The sequence below is a fragment of the Schistocerca serialis genome, chromosome 2, assembly GCF_023864345.2.
Source record: "Schistocerca serialis cubense isolate TAMUIC-IGC-003099 chromosome 2, iqSchSeri2.2, whole genome shotgun sequence".
Taxonomy (NCBI): Eukaryota; Metazoa; Arthropoda; class Insecta; order Orthoptera; family Acrididae; genus Schistocerca; species Schistocerca serialis.
In genome coordinates, this window is record NC_064639.1 from 447,053,672 (window position 1) to 447,072,842 (window position 19,171).

At 44.3% G+C, this 19,171-nt stretch overlaps 1 protein-coding gene across 1 annotated transcript in view; it reads left to right on the forward strand.

Annotated features, from left to right (window-relative positions):
• Positions 1–19,171, forward strand: part of LOC126455595 (cholinesterase 1-like) — a 120,944-nt gene that overhangs the window by 54,107 nt on the left and 47,666 nt on the right. The window contains exon 6 of the mRNA XM_050091351.1: positions 11,755–11,957. Coding sequence (XP_049947308.1) covers positions 11,755–11,957 — 203 coding nt within the window. The remainder of the gene's footprint in view (positions 1–11,754; positions 11,958–19,171) is intronic.

The window sequence follows — 19,171 nt, forward strand, 5'->3', positions numbered from 1 at the left end:
CCAGAATGGACACCGAGGGCTCAGGCAGCTGTGGTGCACCATGGGCCATAGATGAAAGGGATGAACGACAACTGCGGAGATGTGTACGGGCGAATAGACGCGCAGTTGTCGAGCAGGCGATAGTCCATTTGAACCAGAGGGTTGCCAACAATGCCTTCTCAAAGACAGTCCAGGGAACATTGCGGCAGATGGGTCACCACAGCAAGCTCCTGGTTCATACACCCATGTTGAGTGCTATTCATAGGCGATGAAGACTGGAATTTGCACGCCAATAACACAAGTGGACGTCCACTCAGTGGCGACAGGTCGCCTTTTCAGATGAATGTTTCATGCTCCATCGGAATGATAGCCTTTGGCGTGGGCGGAATTGCAATAATTGTCGGAATGGTCCAGACCGAAGGACGGAGCGTTGTGGTCTGAGGATTGTTTTCGTAGCAGGCCCTGAATGTCATCGTCATTCTGGAAGCTACAGTGGAGCAATATAACTACGTAATTATCCTTGGGGACCATGTCAACTCCCACGTGAAGTTTGTTTTTTCCTCGGCACGATGGCATCTGCCAGCAGGACAATGAAACGTACGCGTGTGGTTCGAAGAGCACCAGGAGGTAACGGTACTGCTCCGGCCACCAAATGTCACAGATTTAAACCAATCGAAGATCTGTGAGAACCCTTCTATTGGGAAGTTCGCACAATGGAGCCTCAGCTAGAAACGTAGCGCAGCTGTCCACGACACTGGAGTCGCTATGGCTTCACATCCCTGTTGGTGTCTTCGGAACCACAATGAGTCCGTTCCTACACGTCCGCGCTGCAGAAAGTGGTTTTTGAGTTGACCGTGTAGTTATGCCAGTAACTATTCTATTTGTCCGCTTAGGGATGACAGTGTGGATGATAACATGTAGCAATTATAACATAATTTATGGGGTGATGTAGCTATATAATGGGCAATGGGGCAAAAGTAGCTAATTCCTGATAATGGAACGAAGTGTTTGTTTGAAAACAAAATAGAGACAGCCTATCCAGAAATATTGCTTCGTTGCGAATAAAGGTGTTTTATTGTAAAACATTGTAAGGTTACAGTTGTGTTAAAAGAGTGGCGAGTGAAATTAATTTTTGTCTCTAGTGAATAAAAGACCTTCATATTTCGCTTGTTGATTGTAAAAAAATCTCGGCACTCGTATTTGGATGAAATCCGAAGCAAGAAAGTCATTCCAAGTGTTAGCTGACAAAGAAAACAACGGAGGTGAAGTGTCAGGCACTATTTTTTGGCCCAAATGGCTCTGAGCACTATGCGACTTATCTTCTGAGGTCATCAGTCACCTAGAACTTAGAACTAATTAAACCTAACTAACCTAAGGACATCACACACATCCATGCCCGAAGCAGGATTCGAACCTGCGACCGTAGCGGTCGCCCGGTTCCAGACTGCAGCGCCTAGAACCGCACGGCCACTCCGGCCAGCACTATTTTTTAATTCCAGTGTGAGTTAGCTCTCGGCCCCTAGAGAAGTGGCAGTCGATGCTGCATTGTAACTTTCATTCTAGTATTTTGTTGGAAATTATCCATCAGTGCAATTGAGAAGAGGTCTGCGGAGACAATTTTCTAAATTACATTACTGCCCTGTGCATGGGTTTTCCGTGATCTCTAGCATAAATTGTTGATTTCCATTCACAAGTGTCATACAGAGATAAGATTCTGATAAATATAGTCCTACAGTCTACAGCTATAACCAGGTTGGAAAACTGGAAGCGGCGCTACTTAATTCACCTTACGTGTGTTCGGAAAAAGACAGTACGCTGCAGACACGCGCAGTGCTAACCAAGCTCCAGTGCGAAACCTACAAGAAAGCATTATGCATCACGCTAAGACTGGAAAGCTGTGTATTCTACAGTCTTTCATGATCCTTTCTTCACCCCTTTTGTAGTTATGATTGTTCGTTTGTCTACTTCACTTGTGTATAAGACATACCTCTGCTGTTGTGATCGACTGTAGACTTCATCGCGTATGTGAAGGTTGGCAGTGGCAATCGAGGTGGAGTGAAAATGTTTTTTTTCGGCTGAGCGTGACGCCACGGATCTTCCACTATCAGAGTAGAGAGAGGGTTTACAACAGTGGTTCCCAACCTGGGAGTTAATTAACCCCTGAGGGGTAAAACTAAATTTTCCCGCGGTAAAGACACAAAGGGTTAGATTACGGTTGTGTCACGTAACTAAATTGCTTCAAAAATTCAACTTCAGTACCTCATTAGACTAATAACTTTAAGATAGGTTGGTAATTCTAAAAGTGTCAAAAATAAGCATTAACGCATGACGGTACATGGCGGAGGCCACAGCCAGTGCATTAACGACAGACACTACTGGGGCTTCGCGAGCTGTAGGCGACGACAGCTTGCTGCAGCTCTCTACTTTGCTGTATTGTTGCGGTAGTGCAGTATTTACTCTACCGAGTTGTCGGACAGCTCATTATTCTTCTTTCGTTACTTAATTGTTTGCTCGCCAACCATATTGAAGTACACGAAGTGGAGTGCCTTCTCAACGTATATCGAAATGAGGCGAGAAAGAGAAACAGGTGCGTGAAATGTTTCCTGTTCGAGAGCTAACTGTCGGGTGATAGATTCCTAATTACCGGCACTGCCTTTTGTTTACTACTGGACATAAATAGCTGAGTCGATAAGATATAAGTAGGTGTGTAAGTTTCTTTTTTATTTGTAGTTCTGTTGTCACTGAACAGTAATCGTGCATCGTGCACAGTTATCATCTAAAAAGTGCTTCACAGAAAGGACGGAAATGGATTCAGCATGTGCCTCAAGCCGACTTTTTCACTACAGAATAAACTTTGGAGACATAGGTGTATGATTTCAGATGTAGAGGTAATCGTGGTTACAGGGTTGTGAGTAGAGGAAATATAGGGCGAGAAAAATATTTACAGAAGTCTGTGAGACGTATTTTGTTACAATATTCCCATTAACATAGAAAGGGAAAGTATTCACTTTCATCACAGTTTGGTGAATGGCTTCGCTTGTCATTAAGACTACACCACATTTAACATCTGGTCATGCTTCGAAAGAAAGCGCACACTTTGCGCTACATATGACTGTCTGCTCTCCCCATTTAATCACAACACTCGCGCTCGCCAAGCTGCCTCCTGAAAACGCCTGATTTAGGCACGTATAAAGAATGTGACAGGATTGCTCCTGTAAATCGCAGTACGCAAAATGTTCACACTCATTGTCATTATTCTTTGTGGTAGACGTTTTCGCCCTGCCAACCAAAGACTCTTGTACACATCTATATTTGATTCAAGGAAAGCATAAAGCTGGAAGATGAGTCACCTGCTGCTCCGCCAAAAAAATTCCTTGTATAAAAAAACAAAAGCTGCACTCCCCGATGAAGTACTTTTATTTTGGAAAATGATTTACTTTTTGTATAAAAAGTTAAAAACGACAGATTTTTCATTCGTATATTTTTTCGCTCCGCAGTCGTTGTCAACCTATTGCACGAAAACTACTCGGTAAAAATTTCATTCTTTGCATCTTAGTTTCATATGGCAGTCTGATGACGAAGTAGCTATGTTTTCATAATTGGTAATAGTCACTGCGATTCTTCGAAGCTAAGAACACTTCGTGTTATCCGAAAAATGTGCTGTGAATTATGAGTGCGAAGTGCGACTGCCGATCCAAGGGAGTCAGAAATTGGAAGTCTGAAAATGTCTTTTTTTTTTCGAAATGCGTTCCCCTAATATCTCTACAAGTCTTCCAAAAACTTTCCTACTCATCCGCAAGTAATTTCTGAATCCAATCCTTCCTCCATTTATCAGGTATGTAGAAGGCTATGCCCATGTGTGTTTCTTACTTTAAGAACCTAATGGGTCCATCAGCGTTTATAAGAAATGCTGCTGGTTTTCGATTGTTGCACTTTAGGTCATATATTTCTGCAAACGAAAGTAGCTAACACACCGAAGTAATTTTTTTTGTTCATAATAGACCAACAACTATTTCTCGTCAGAGGAGAACAGTTTACCAGTCTTATGTATAATTTCAACGTGTCTTAAAAAGATCTGAATGCGTTAAGGTGCGTCCACACAGAGCGCTCTGCGTTGAATGCGTTCCATATGTCATCGGTACGTCAGAGGAACGCGAAGGTTCATGCACATTCAGTTTGGGCGGAACTGCGCCGCGCCGTACTTCGTGCTTCAAGCTGGGGCACCGCAATCTCGCAGCTGGAGCAAGATAAGATTGCAAGAGCCTCATTTATTGTACTGTACCCTCATCTGGAAAAGAGCTGTTGTCAATGGTTAACACCAGCGTTAAAAAGTACAGTGGAAAGAGTCTTTTCATTACACTACTTGTTGGCAAGATTGAACAGCTTGAATATTTTTATCGAATGTCTTTCAAAAACTTGGAACCTATTGTAAATGAAACATGAACAATCCACACAGCTTGCACAACTGCAGTATCAAGAGAACTTTTTGGCAACGGCAGAACCCTTTATGACTTCCACGTACTTATTCTAGATATCCAAAATATATCTGCTATTGTCTACATCTACATCTACATCCATACTCCGCAAGCCACCTGACAGTGTGTGGCGGAGGGTACCCTGAGTACCTCTATCGGTTCTCCCTTCTATTCCAGTCTCGTATTGTTCGTGGAAAGAAGGATTGTCGGTATGCTTCTATGTGGGCTCTAATCTCTCTGATTTTATCCTCATGGTCTCTTCGCGAGATATACGTAGGAGGGAGCAATATACTGCTTGACTCTTCGGTAAAGGTATGTTCTCGAAACTTTAACAAAAGCCCGTACCGAGCTACTGAGCGTCTCTCCTGTAGAGTCTTCCACTGGAGTTTATCTATCATCTCCGTAACGCTTTCGCGATTACTAAATGATACTGTAACGAAGCGCGCTGCTTTCCGTTGGATCTTCTCTATCTCTTCTAACAACCCTATCTGGTACGGATCCCACACTGATGAGCAGTATTCAAGCAGTGGGCGAACAAGCGTACTGTAACCTACTTCCTTTGTTTTCGGATTGCATTTCCTTAGGATTCTTCCAATGAATCTCAGTCTGGCATCTGCTTTACCGACGATCAACTTTATATCATCATTCCATTTTAAATCACTCCTAATGCCTACTCCCAGATAATTTATGGAATTAACTGCTTCCAGTTGCTGACCTGGTATTTTGTAGCTAAATGATAAGGGATCTATCCTTCTATGTATTCGCAGCACTTTACACTTGTCTACATTGAGATTCAATTGCCATTCCCTGCACCATGCGTCAATTCGCTGCAGGTCCTCCTGCATTTCAGTACAATTTTCCATTGTTACAACCTCTCGATACACCACAGCACCACCTGCAAAAAGCCTCAGTGAACTTCCGATGTCATCCACAAGGTCATTTATGTATATTGTGAATAGCAACGGTCCTATGACACTCCCCTGCGGCACACCTGAAGTCACTCTTACTTCGGAAGACTTCTCTCCACTGAGAATGACATGCTGCGTTCTGTTATCTAGGAACTCTTCAATCCAATCACACAATTGGTCTGATAGTCCATATACTCTTACTTTGTTCATTAAAGGACTGTGGGGAACTGTTCAAAGGGCTCTGAGCACTATGGGACTTAACTTCTGAGGTCATCAGTCCCCCTAGAGCTTAGAACTACTTAAACCTAACTAACCTAAGGATATCACGCACACCCATGCCCGAGGCAGGATTCGAACCTGCGACCGTAGCGGTCGCGTGGTTCCAGACTGTTGCGCCTAGAATCGCTCGGCCACCGCGGCCGGCGTGGGGAACTGTATCGAACGCCTTGCGGAAGTCAAGAAACGCGGCATCTACCTGTGAACCCGTGTCTATGGCCCTCTGAGTCTCGTGGACGAACAGCGCGAGCTGGGTTTCACACGACCGTCTTTTGCGAAACCCATGCATTTTGTTATTCGCTTCATCGATTTCGCATGCGACATCACTGGCGACCCGCTGTCAAGCGTAAATTAGTTTTGTTTTTATGTGTTATTTATTGTCCTCAGGATCTCACAATCCCTGCTTTTCTCTACAAAGAGCTTTAAGTTGTTCAGTTTCCTTAGGTTACACTCCATAGTTAGCGAGAACACACTGCTGCAAGGCGAATATAAACACTCACTGGGCCACTGCACCTGCTAACATTAAGCCATTTATGCAGTATATGGAATGCTGTAATTCGCCAGACTGTTCACTGCGTGACGGCCCTTTGCGATGTTCACTTGAAGCTTGTCTCTGACTCACGTCCGCACTGGCAATCTTCCAGAATACTGAGTCTGAGGATCCTGTTTCGGGTATCGGGTGTAATTCAAAATGCGTAGGAAATACTGTTCTGCAAGCACCGGATTCGAGATGCATTGCCAAGAACTCACTTGAGTTGTCGTCTTGAAACAGCCTTGAGACAGAGAAGCGCAGTTATGCGTCTCAGAACGCTCCACGCTGAACACTACTGCAGCGTACGCTTTGATTCTCCCCGTTTCTTTCTCAGGCGTAAACGTGGCGCTGTTACTCTGGTCAACTCTTCTCTTTCATTTACCAGCTAATCTAGAGAGCTCACTGGTAAACAACAAATCTAAAAGCCTGGTGTTCGGTCCCTGGTAGGTCATAGGTTTGTTGTCTCTCAATCATTACTTCTTTCCTCTCTGAATGTTTGTTGATGTGAAAAATGCCGAGTTACACCGTGGTTCGGATTTCACGTTAGACAGTAGTTCCCTCTGTAACAGGCTGGGTAAGTCAGTTCAAAAGTCCGACAAAGGCAAGGAGATACCCCATCCAAAACGACCATGCGCAGTACACACTGTGGTGTTGAAAACAATCTTCGGATCGATGAAGCTTTACTTAACTTACATTGAAGAATGCTAACAGTCGTGTTAAACTTACAATGAATAAAATTCTGCGAAAGTAATACTGACACCCACGTTAAACTTACGATGAACAAAGTGTAGCAACACTGTAGTAGATAATTCCGTCCTCCATGTCGAAAATACTGAGAAACGTTAACATAAATAAGCTTTTCCTTGTAACAGCATGACGTAAAACGAATACTTGAGCCCAACTTCTGTATGCGCATAACATAATTCCATTATAACTACACAAGCCGGCCGGGGTGGCCGAGCGGTTCTAGGCGCTTCACTCTTGAACCGCGCGACCGCTACGGACGCAGGTTCGAATCCTGCCTCGGGCATGGATGTGTGTGATGTCCTTAGGTTAGTTAGGTTTAAGTAATTCTAAGTTCTAGGGGAACTGATGACCTCAGATGTTAAGTCCCATAGAGCTCAGAGCCATTTCATAACTGCAGAAGATAACAACAACCTCTCAGAAGTTTCGGTGTGAGTAAATCGTAGCTTTACAAAAATACCAGCTTCCACACTCAACGACGTAACCATCGTAAACACCACTGCGAGCGCTGGTGTAGATTTACACGTTAAGTATATCGTGTAACAGGTCTTAGGACTAAGTATATCGTGTAACAGGTCTTAGGACGTCAGCATATGGGACAAGTTACCTAACGTTGACGTGACGCTCTACTAATTTTGACATCACTTCCTCCTATTTCACGCTGAGGAGCCATTTCGTCAATCAAAACACAATCTAAGTTCTGCGATATTTCAGCGGCGTACCACGTAAAGTAGAACAAATTTAAAGGAAGAACGCTCCCTGCGTCCCAAGCAGAAATCCTCGAAGAAAGTTTTAGGCCCACAGAAAGCAAACTGCCATATTGTACCTGTCTTGTTCGGCAGGAGCCCATATTCGGAAGATTTTATGTTATGAATATATGCTGTTTCATAGCACCAGCACATTGAAAGTCTCGCGGAAGAATCATTATTGGTACGATCTATTGTAATAATATACGGGAAACGTGTTTGGTTATTATCGCGTTAAAGTTTGCGTGTTATCAGAGTAAGCCGTTTTAAGGCAATGACGTATTAAAAGGTCATGAAAAACTTTCCTTTCTTGTTACTAGTTGTTACAATTAAATGTAAGTTAATAACATATCTGCAATTTAACACCTGTAGAAGACTACAGTTTGTTGTTGTTGTTGTTGTTGTTGTTGTGGTCTTCAGTCCTGCGACTGGTTTGATGCAGCTCTCCATGCTACTCTATCCTGTGCAAGCTTCTTCATCTCCCAGTACCTACTGCAACCTACATCCTTCTGAATCTGCTTAGTGTATTCATCTCTTGGTCTCCCTCTACGATTTTTATCCTGCACGCTGCCCTCCAATACTAAATTGGTGATCCCTTGGTGCCTCAACACATGTCCTACCAATCGATCCCTTCTTCTAGTCAAGTTGTGCCACAAACGTCTCTTCTCCCCAATCCTATTCAATACCTCCTCATTAGTTATATGATCTACCTATCTAACCTTCAGCATTCTTCTGTAGCACCACATTTCTTGGCTACACTCCACACAAATACTTTCAGAAACGACTTCCTGACACTTAAATCTATACTCGATGTTAACAAATTTCTCTTCTTCAGAAACGCTTTCCTTGCCATTGCCAGTCTACATTTTATATCCTCTCTACTTCGACCATCATCAGTTATTTTGCTCCCCAAATAGCAAAATTGCTTTAGTTCTTTAAGTGTCTCATTTCCTAATCTAATTCCCTCAGCATCACCCGACTTAATTCGACTACATTCCATTATCCTCGTTTTGCTTTTGTTGATGTTCATCTTATACCCTCCACTCAAGACACTATCCATTCCATTCAACTGTTCTTCCAAGTCCTTTGCTGGACTACAGTCCAGCGTACTGTATAGAGGCATGAAGTTACAATCCAGAGTTTAGGGTGGTTTGGGATGCGAGTCCCGTTGAATTTATTTATTTGTTTATTTTCTTCATCTTCGCGTTTTCCTAAAGATTCAGGGACATTCTTACGAAATTAATTGAAATAATGTCTGTAATATTTAATTTTTTGTAAATATAGGTACGTTCTCTTTCAGGACTGAGTTTGTCCCATTCGTTGAAATTTTATAAGCTGATTTCCTTACTGACCTGGGCACGTAACTCTTATTTTTGTTTTTATTACGAGGACTATTCCGATAGTAAGGTCCAATGGATCGGGAAATGGAAAGCACTGTGAAAATCAAGACCGTTTTGTTTGCTACAGTTACCCACATCTTCCACCTACGTCTCTACATTGTCGCCGCTACGACTTCCACATTTGTCCTAGCGCTATACCACGTTTCCAGTACCCTCGTCACAGAAGGCAGCCGCCTGTGCTTTCCGCCCATTCTCTGCGCTTGTCTACAGCTCGTTGACTGTGCGAAAAAGTTGTCTGAAAAGCCGGCGGCTCATGTAACTCAGAGGCATCCTGTTACGGGCAAACACTTCTCATCGAAAACACTGCAAGAGCATCTTCATTGCCCCTGCAGACGCGGCCGAGAATTGTCATGAAGAAGGAAGTGCGTGACAGTTGTGTTATGTGGGTGCATGACATCAGGCGGAGTCTCTCACTTGGTCCTCATACTTCGAGGGAGACATTCTTCAGAGAAGCATCTTTATGTGCTCACTGTGTGCTCAAAACTGAAAAGAGCAACGTGACGCAATCGACAGGCATACTAGAGACACTGCCCAATACATCTGTGCAAAGATTTATCGGATTTTCACTGTGGTTTCCTTTTCGCGTCCAATCGGTCCTTACTTTCCGAATAGCACTCGTACATGTTCACGGATATTGATTTTTTATTTATGTATAACACAAATTGAACAAAACGACTAGCATATGGACAAGGGAGCAAATGTGTGTTTTAATAGCGATAATGTAGGAATTTTACGCACTTCTGTTTTCGAGAACAAACTCTATTGTTTGGGAGGCAAATGAAGCCGACAACTGCTGCTGCAAAGCACTGGGAGCGGAAAATCCCGTTAACCAGCCCTCCTGGGTGCCGACGGTGCTGTGTCTCGTGAAGTTGGATATCCTATCCGTGTGCACATCGAAGTTAGCTGCCTTATTCCGTGTGCCGACGACTTAGTGCAGAAGTTGGCAATTCCAGACTTGTGCTTTTGGGGTATTTGTGCAGACTTCTGTACGACGGATGAGACGTGTAATATCAACTTCAGTGCAGCTGGCGATGCTTTGCTTATGATGGCTGCCCAAATGACTTCCGCCTTCAAATGGTTCAAATGGCTCTGAGCACTATGGGACTTAACATCTGAGGTCATCAGTCCCCTAGAACTTAGAACTACTTACACCTAACTAAGGACACCTCACACATCCATGCCCGAGGCAGGATTCGAACCTGCTACCGTAGCAGTCGCGCGGTTCCAGACTGAAGCGCCTAGAACCGCTCGGCCACCACGGCCAGCTCTTCCGCCTTCTCCATAGTTCCTGAGGCAGTTATGTAACCAAGTAACCACCTCTTTTGGGTGAACCGCTAAACATACGATGTCCACGTTGTGCACTATCGAAGCGTCTTCGTCCACCAATGGGAAAGATACACTGAAGAGCCAAAGGAACTGGCACACCTGCCTAATATCGTGTAGGGCCCCCGAGAGCACGCAGAAATGCCACAACACGACGTGGCATAAACTCGACTGATGTCTGCAGTAGTGCTGGAGGGAACTGGCACCATGAATCCTGCAGAGCTTTCCATAAAACCGTAAGAACACGAGGGGGTGGGGACCTCTTCTGAACAGCACGTTGCAAGGCATCCTAGATGCGCACAATCATGTTCATGTCTTGGGAGTTCGGTGGCCAGATGAAGTGTTTATAATAGCAACTGTGTTCCTGGAGCCACTCTGTAGCAATTCTGGGCGGGAGGGGTATCGCATTCTCCTGCTGGAATTCCCCAAGTCTGTCGGAATGCACAATGGACTTGAATGGATGCAGGTGATCAGACAGGATTCTTATGTACGTGTCACCTATCAGAGTCGTATCTAGACATATCAGGGGTCCCATATCACTCCAACTTCACAAGCCCCAGACCATTACAGAGCCTTCATCAGCTTGAACAGTCCCCAGCTGCACGCAGGGTCCATAGATTCATGAGTTTATCATCATACGTGTACACGTCCATCCACCCGATACAATTTTAAACGAGACTCGTTCTACCAGGCAACATGTTTCCAGTCATCAGCAGTCCAATGTCGGTGTTGATGGGCCCAGGCGAGGTGTAAAGCTTTCTGTCGTGCTGTCATCAAGTGTACACGAGTGGGCCTTCGGCTTCGAAACCCCATATCAATGATGTTTCGTTGAATCGTTCCCTGGACTGATACTTCTTAAAGGCCCAACACTGAAATCTGCAGTAACTTGAGGAAAGGTTGCACTTCTGTAATGATGAACGATTCTCTGTAGTCATCATTGGTCCCGTTCTTGCAGGATCTTTTACTGGCCTCAGTGATGTCGGAGATTTGATGTTTTACCGGATTCCTGATATTCATGGTACACTCGTGAAATGTTCGTGCGGGAAAATCCTCACATCATCGCTACCACGGAGGTGCTGTGTTCCATCGCTCGTCCACTGACTAAAACACCACGTTCAAACTCACTTTAATCTTGACAGCCTGCCATTTTATCAGTAGCAACCGATCTAACAATTGCGCCAGATACTAGCGTTATATAGGCGTTGCAGACCGCAGCGCCGTATTCTGCCTGTTTACATATCTCCATATTTGAATACTCATGCCTACAGCAGCTTCCTTGGCGCTACGGTGTATAAGACATGTATGTATAAATTAGCGAGCTGGCGTTTCTGCCTGTACGCGGGGCTGAGTGTGGTGGGCGCCTCGTTGCAGGGCTGTTCTCGCGCGCCATCGCGGCCAGCGCCTCCGCGCTCAGCCCCTGGGCCTTCACCAGGAGTCCCCGGCAGCGCGCCCGCTCGCTGGCCGCCGCGCTGGGCCTGCCGACCAACGCCTCGGACCGGCAGGCGCTCCACTTGCTCTCCCGCGTGCCGCCGTGGCTGCTGCTCACACACACCAGAGCCGCGCTCTCCCAAAGGGTACGTTCCACAGTCTACACCTACTTCTCAAACATACCAGCGCCACACTCTTCCATCACGTACTCTATCAAATATTCGTGGACATTAATAGGGGGTGTGTCCACCCTCCGCCTTTTTAACAGCTTTGCTGCGAACGCTTTAAATGAGATGTCTGGACGTCTTTGGAGGAAAGACAGCCCAATCTTCCTCAAGAACCGAAACCAGAGAAAGTAGCGACATCAGGCGATCGTAGTCGACCTTCTATGTTTTAGCTAACGATGAGACGTGTGTGTCTAGGGTTTTAAAGTTTTGTGATGTATCTCGACTCTGGCCTAAACTTTTAGTCTGGAGGTTTTAGTGTATTGCAGAGTGGCTGACTCCTCCCTTTTTACCTTGCGGCCAGCCAACCACTTCCATCTGCTACTTTGTTTTAGCTACCTCTACCACTTTCTTCCTGTGTTGTCCATATTTTATTACTGACGCCCTGCTTCGTCCCACGCTTTGGTGTGGGTAGGCACATATTTTTCAAAGCTTGTTACCTGTGTTTTATGTTCTATTTTATCTACTGTTCTGAGTATTTTCTTGACACCCGTCCCACTATGTCACTGAGCGGGCGCTGACACCCGTCCCACTATGTCACTGAGCGGGCGCTGAAGACCTTGCTGCCGTGCGCCCAACAGACCCTCTACAACAACAACAACTCGACCTTCTAACTCATCCAGAAGGAGTTAGACTCATGCTGGAAGTCTCTGTAGGCCACTCCATTTCATAAATACAGGGTATATCAAAAACAATCTGATTTTGCACGTCTATATTTCTGAAAATAATGAACATACACCATGAGTTTTATTTTTTGATGAACGGCAAACTCAAAAAGGTTTTTTTTCCAAGCTTTTTCGTAGGTGTTCGATATGCTCCCCCCCCCCCCCCCCCACCCCCCTGAGATGCACAGCGTATGCCAATGCGGTATTCAAATTGTTCCCACACTGCAGAGAATATGTCTTGAGTTACAACCTCCACAGCTACTGTTATGCGATGTCTCAGTTCATTCATTCTTGTTGGTAACGGAGGCAGATTTACAGAATCTTTTATAAGCACCCACAAGAAATAATCACATAGTCAGATCCGGTAACCTTGGAGGCCACTAATGTAAGGCTGAATCATTTGGTCCACTGCGACCGATCCATCATTCAGTAATCCTGAAATTTAAAAATTCGAATCAGTCTCAAACAGTGGGAAAACAAAGTCTTCAAGCTTATCTATATAGTCTATGTCTTGCTGTAATAGTGTTCTCTGCAAAGAAAAATGGACCATGTAGCTTTTCCCATGAAACTGCACACAAAAAACATTAAATTTTGGAGAGACTCTCTCCTGACGTACAACTTCATTTGATTGTTCCGTAGGCCATAGTTTCACATTATGACGGTTCACCTTTTCGTTTAAATGAAAAATTGACTCGTTACTAAACAGCTATGAGTAACCATCCGGCACGACTCAGAGTGGAATGTGTACAAAAGACAGATAACAGTAAAAGCGGATACCAAATTGAGATTCGTTGGGAGCGACTAAAGGAAGCGTAGTCCGTCTACGGAAGACGTTTGTTACAAAACTCTTGTTCGAATAATTATTGAGGACATTGTGAAACCCTTGCCAAGTATGACTTACAGAAAACAAAAAGAAACTTCAAAGTAGAACCGCACGTTTCGCCTCGACATAGGTTAGTCGGCGCAAGAGAGTTACGGAGACGGTAAACAAACGTCAGTGGCAGATGTTACAACATAGGCGTTATGTATCACGGGTTGGGTTACTACTGAAATTTCGCCGGCCGGGGTGGCCGAACGGTTCTGGCACTACAGTCTGGATCCGCACGACCGCTACGGTCGCAGGTTCGAATCCTGCCTCGGGCATGGATGTGTGTGATGTCCTTAGGTTGGTTAGGTTTAAGTAGTTCTAAGTTCTATGGGGCTGATGACCTCAGAACTTAAGTCCCATAGTGCTCAGAGCCATTTGAACTATTTTGAACTACTCAAATTTCGAGCGAGTACTTTGCGGGAAGAGTCAGGTCACATATTATTTTCTCCCACGATCGCGACAAGAAAGTTAGAGAAATTATATGTCACAAGAAGCTTTACCGACAGTCAGTCAGACTTGTGGAGCGTCAGAGGTGAATGGAACAGGAAACGGCGGGAAAAAATAGTGCTATCAGAAGAACCCTCCGGCAAACCCCGAAAAGCTGATTTGCGGTGTGCAGATGTACGTGTAGTACATGTACACAAGTGCTCCTAAACAACACAGAGGCCGCACTTCCACATTGGCTGTGCGTGCCTTACTTATTCTTATTACGAAATTCGTGTAGCCGTCTTAAATTTACGGTTTAGTCACGGTAGCCGGCCGTGGTGGCCGTGCGGTTCTGGCGCTGCAGTCCGGAACCGCGGAACTGCTACGGTCGCAGGTTCGAATCCTGCCTCGGGCATGGGTGTGTGTGATGTCCTTAGGTTGGTTAGGTTTAAGTAGTTCTAAGTTCTAGGGGACTTATGACCTAAGATGTTGAGTCCCATAGTGCTCAGAGCCATTTGAACCATTTTTTTTTTAGTCACGGTAAATAGTGATTATGTATGAACTCAAAAATTGTTCAAATGGCTCTGAGCGCTATGGGACTTAACAGCTGAGGTCATCAGTCCCCTGGAACCTAGAACTACTTAAACCTAACTAACCTAAGGACATCACACACACCCATGCCCGAGGCAGGATTCGAATCTGCGACCGCAGCGGTCGCGCGGTTACACACTGAAGCGCCTAGAACTGCTCGGCCACACCGGCCGGCGTATGAGCTCACTGTCCTAATTAACATTGAGGTGAAAAAATCATAGAATATCTCCTAATATCGTGAAGACCCTCCCTCTTCCCAGCTTAGTGCAGCAACTCGACGTTGCATTCATGTAAACACGGCCCGCAACATCAGGGCCACGACACCAGCTTGCACAGTACCTTGTTCACAACTTGGGTTCATGGCTTCGTGTGGTCTGCAACATACTCGATCCCTACCATTACCTCTTACCAACTGAAAGAGGGTCTCATCTCACCATGTCACAGTTTTCCGGTCCTCTGGAGCCCAGTAGAAACGCTGCAGGCGATGTCGTGCTGTAAGCAAAGATACTCACGTCGGCCGTCTGCTCCCATAGCCCATTAATGCCAGATTTCCTCGTACTGTCCTGTGGGATATGTTGATCGTACGTCCTACATTAATTTCTGCTGTTATTTCACGCAGCCTTTCGTGTCTGTTAGCTCTGACAACTCTACGCAAACTCCACTGGCCTTGGTCGTTTAGAGAAGGCTTTCGACCATTGGGTTGTCTCAGATTTGATGTTAGTGGCACACACTTGACACAGTGGATCTCGAAATATTAAATTCCCTAACGATATCCGTATGCGTCCAGTTCTAACGACCATTCTTCATGCAAATCTATTAATTCACGTCGTGTGGTTATAATAACGTGGGAAATCTTTTCAAATGGATCACCTGAGTACAAATGACAAGTGGGCAAATGCATTGCCCTTCTGTACCTTGTGTCCGTGATACCACAGCCTGGTTATAGCTATCCCATAGTTTTTCTCACCTCTGTTTGTATATTTCCGGAGTCGCTGCTAAATTAGTTTTACGCAGATTATGACGATCATGACCAGTTCTGACAGGTCTTCTGTCGAAATATGTGTCGGGAACTCCACAAGTGCCGGAAAGTTCATTTGCACAATAATAGAAAATACTCATTGTGTACTTGGTTGTATAGTGCCTAGCAGAAATTCCACGCTCGTACTGACTGAAAAACACATATGTTAGAAGTGTCACTTCACTCATTCTGAAGGAATAATGTCTACTTATCAAGTACTCGATGATGCTTGGGAGTGCAGCCGTGAGTCGTTGAAGACTGACATCGCCTATCGCTGTCGCACCATTTATTAACACTCTGTATGCGATTTTGCGCATATGTCATGACCGTAAGAGCATGACCAACCACACTGCCAGACCACAGCACCCCCAGTGGAGGAAATGCGAATTCATTTGGTAGCAGCTGTCCGGGCGAATAAAGTTTCGGGACGCGTGTGTCTCAACAGATTCTTTATTGATGGAATCCTAAATTAATTTTGGCTACTACGCATCAGTCTCGAGCACATATACAATTGATTTGTGTTTATGAGAAAGAGGTATAACGCTCGAGTGTTAATTACTCAAGCGTGGGCAGCATGTTATGGTCCATCTCCGGGGTATCTCTTAAAGAGTGTTAATTCATGCAAACTTTTGCTTGTCTCTTACCATTATTTTGAACAATTAGTTCATGAGCCCACTCGAAGCGTAAATGGTGGCGAAAGCAGACTTGACCTTTAGGCAACAAATAATCCTGGACAAATAGTGAGTGTTATGACGAATACATGGATTAGCGACCACAAGGCAGTTGCTGCTAGGCTGAATACCGTAACACCTACAACCATAAAAAAGAAACGCAAAGTATATCTATTCAAAAAAGCTGATAAAAATGCTCTTAACGCCTTCAGTCTTCACTCCTTCCGATCTGATCATGTAAGTGTAGAAAAGTTGTGTAATATTTTGAAAGAGATAGTATCAACAGCAATTGAGAGATATATACCACATAAATTAATACGTGATCGTACTGATCCCCCATGGTACACAAAATGGGTCAGATCGTTGTTGCAGAAGCAACGAAAAAAGCATGCCAAATTTAAAAGAACGCAAAATGCCCAAGATTGGCAAAGTTTTACAGAAGTTCGAAATATGGCGCGTACGTCAAAGCGAGATGCTTTTAATAATTTCCACAACGAAATTCTGTCTCGAAATCTGGCAGAAAACCCAAGTAGATTCCGGTCATACATAAAGCGCACCAGTGGCAAGACACAATCAATACCTTCACTGCGCGATAACAACGGTGAAGTCACTGATGACAGTGCCACTAAAGCAGAGTGATTAAACACGGTTTTCTGAAACTCCTTCATCAAAGAAGACGAATGAAATATTCCAGAATTCCAATCAAGAACAACTGCCAATATGAGAAACATAGAAGTAGATGTCCTCGGTGTAACAAAGCAGCTTAAATCACTTAATAAAGGCAAGGCCTCCGGTCCAGATTGTATACAAGTCAGCTTCCTCTCAGAGTATGCTGATAAAATAGCTCCATATTTAGCAATTATATACAACCACTCGCTCACAGAAATATACGTTCCTAAAGACTGGAAAATTGTTCAAGTTACACCAATACCCGAAAAGGGAAGTAGGAGTAATCCGCTGAATTACAGACCTATATCACTAACGTCGATTTCAGTAGGGTTTTGGAACATGTACTGTATTCGAACATTATGAAGTACCTCGAAGAAAACGATTTATCGACAAATAGTCAGCACTGATTCAGAAAATATCGTTCTTGTGAAACGCAACTAGCTCTTTATACTCATGAAGTAATATGTGCTATCGACTGAGGATGTCAAATTGATTCCATATTTTTAGATTTCCAGAAGGATTTCGACACCGTTCCTCACAAGCGTCTTCTAATCAAACTGCGCGCCTACGGATTATCGCCTCAGTTGTGTGACTGGATTCGTAATTTCCTTTCAGAAAGGTCACACTTCGTAGTAATAGACGGAAAGTCATCGAGTAAAACAGAAGTAAAATCTGGCGTCCCACAAGGAAGTGTTATAGGCCCTCTATTGTTCCTGATCTATATTAACGACATAGGAGACAATCTGAGTAGCCGTCTTAGATTGTTTGCAGATGATGCTGTCATTTACCATCTTGTAAAGTCATCAGATGATGAAAACGACTTGCAAATTGATTTAGATAAGATATCTGTATGGTGCGAAAAGTGGCAATTGACATTGAATAAAGAAAAGAGCGAAGTTATTCACATGAGTACTAAAAGAAATCAGCTAAATTTCGATTACGCGATAAGTCACACAAATCTGAGGGCTGTACTCGTACATCCGATCCTTGCCTGTTAAAGCCGTCTTCAGAGTGTGATACCGACTGTATAGAATCATAAGAGTGAACTTCTTCTTTTACGGTGCTTTTAAATGACTGACATCGAATGCGTATGCTATAAATGTTGTCCCTTTACATAATTCCATGTATCTTTACCCACGTGTTTACACAAATGTAATTGTCCATTGTTATCTAGAAAACATAAAAAACAATCTACAGCTCCGTGATTACTCTGCTATTCACAGTAAAGTGCCTGGCAGAGGGTTCAATGAACCACCTTCAAGCTGTCTCTCTACCGTTCCACTCTCGAACGGCACGCGGGAAAAACGAGCACTTAAATTTTTCTGTGCGAGCCCTGATTTCTCTCATTTTATCGTGATGATCATTTCTCCCTATGTAGGTGGGTGCCAACAATATTTTCACGTCATCGGAGGAGAAAACTGATGATTGAAATTTCACGAGAAGATCCTGTCACAACGAAAAACGCCTTTGTTTTAATGATTTCCACTCCAATTAACGTATCATGTCTGTGACACTATTGCCGCTATGTCGCGATAATACCAAAGGAGCTGCCCTTCTTTGTACTTTTTCGATGTCATCCGTCAGTCCCACCTGTTGAGGATCCCACAGCACACAGCAGTACTCCAGAATAGGGCGGACAAGCGAAGTGTATGCAGTCTCTTTGGTTGACTTGTTGCACATTATAAGTGTTCTGCCAATACATCGCAGTCTTTGGTTTGCTCTACCCACAATATTATCTATGTGATCGTTCCTATTTAGGTTATTTGTAATTGTAATCGCTAAGTACTTAATTGAATTTACGAGGTGCATTCAAGTTCTAAGGCCTCCGATTTTTTTTTCTAATTAACTACTCACCCGAAATCGATGAAATTGGCATTACTTCTCGACGTAATCGCCCTGCAGACGTACACATTTTTCACAACGCTGACGCCATGATTCCATGGCAGCGGCGAAGGCTTCTTTATTAGTCTGTTTTGGCCACTGGAAAATCGCTGAAGCAATAGCAGCACGGCTGGTGAATGTGCGGCCACGGAGAGTGTCTTTCATTGTTGGAAAAAGCCAAAAGTCACTAGGAGCCAGGTCAGGTGAGTAGGGAGCATGAGGAATCACTTCAAAGTTGTTATCACGAAAAAACTGTTGCGTAACGTTAGCTCGATGTGCGGGTGCGTTGTCTTGGTGAAACAGCACACGCGCAGCCCTTCCCGGACGTTTTTGTTGCAGTGCAGGAA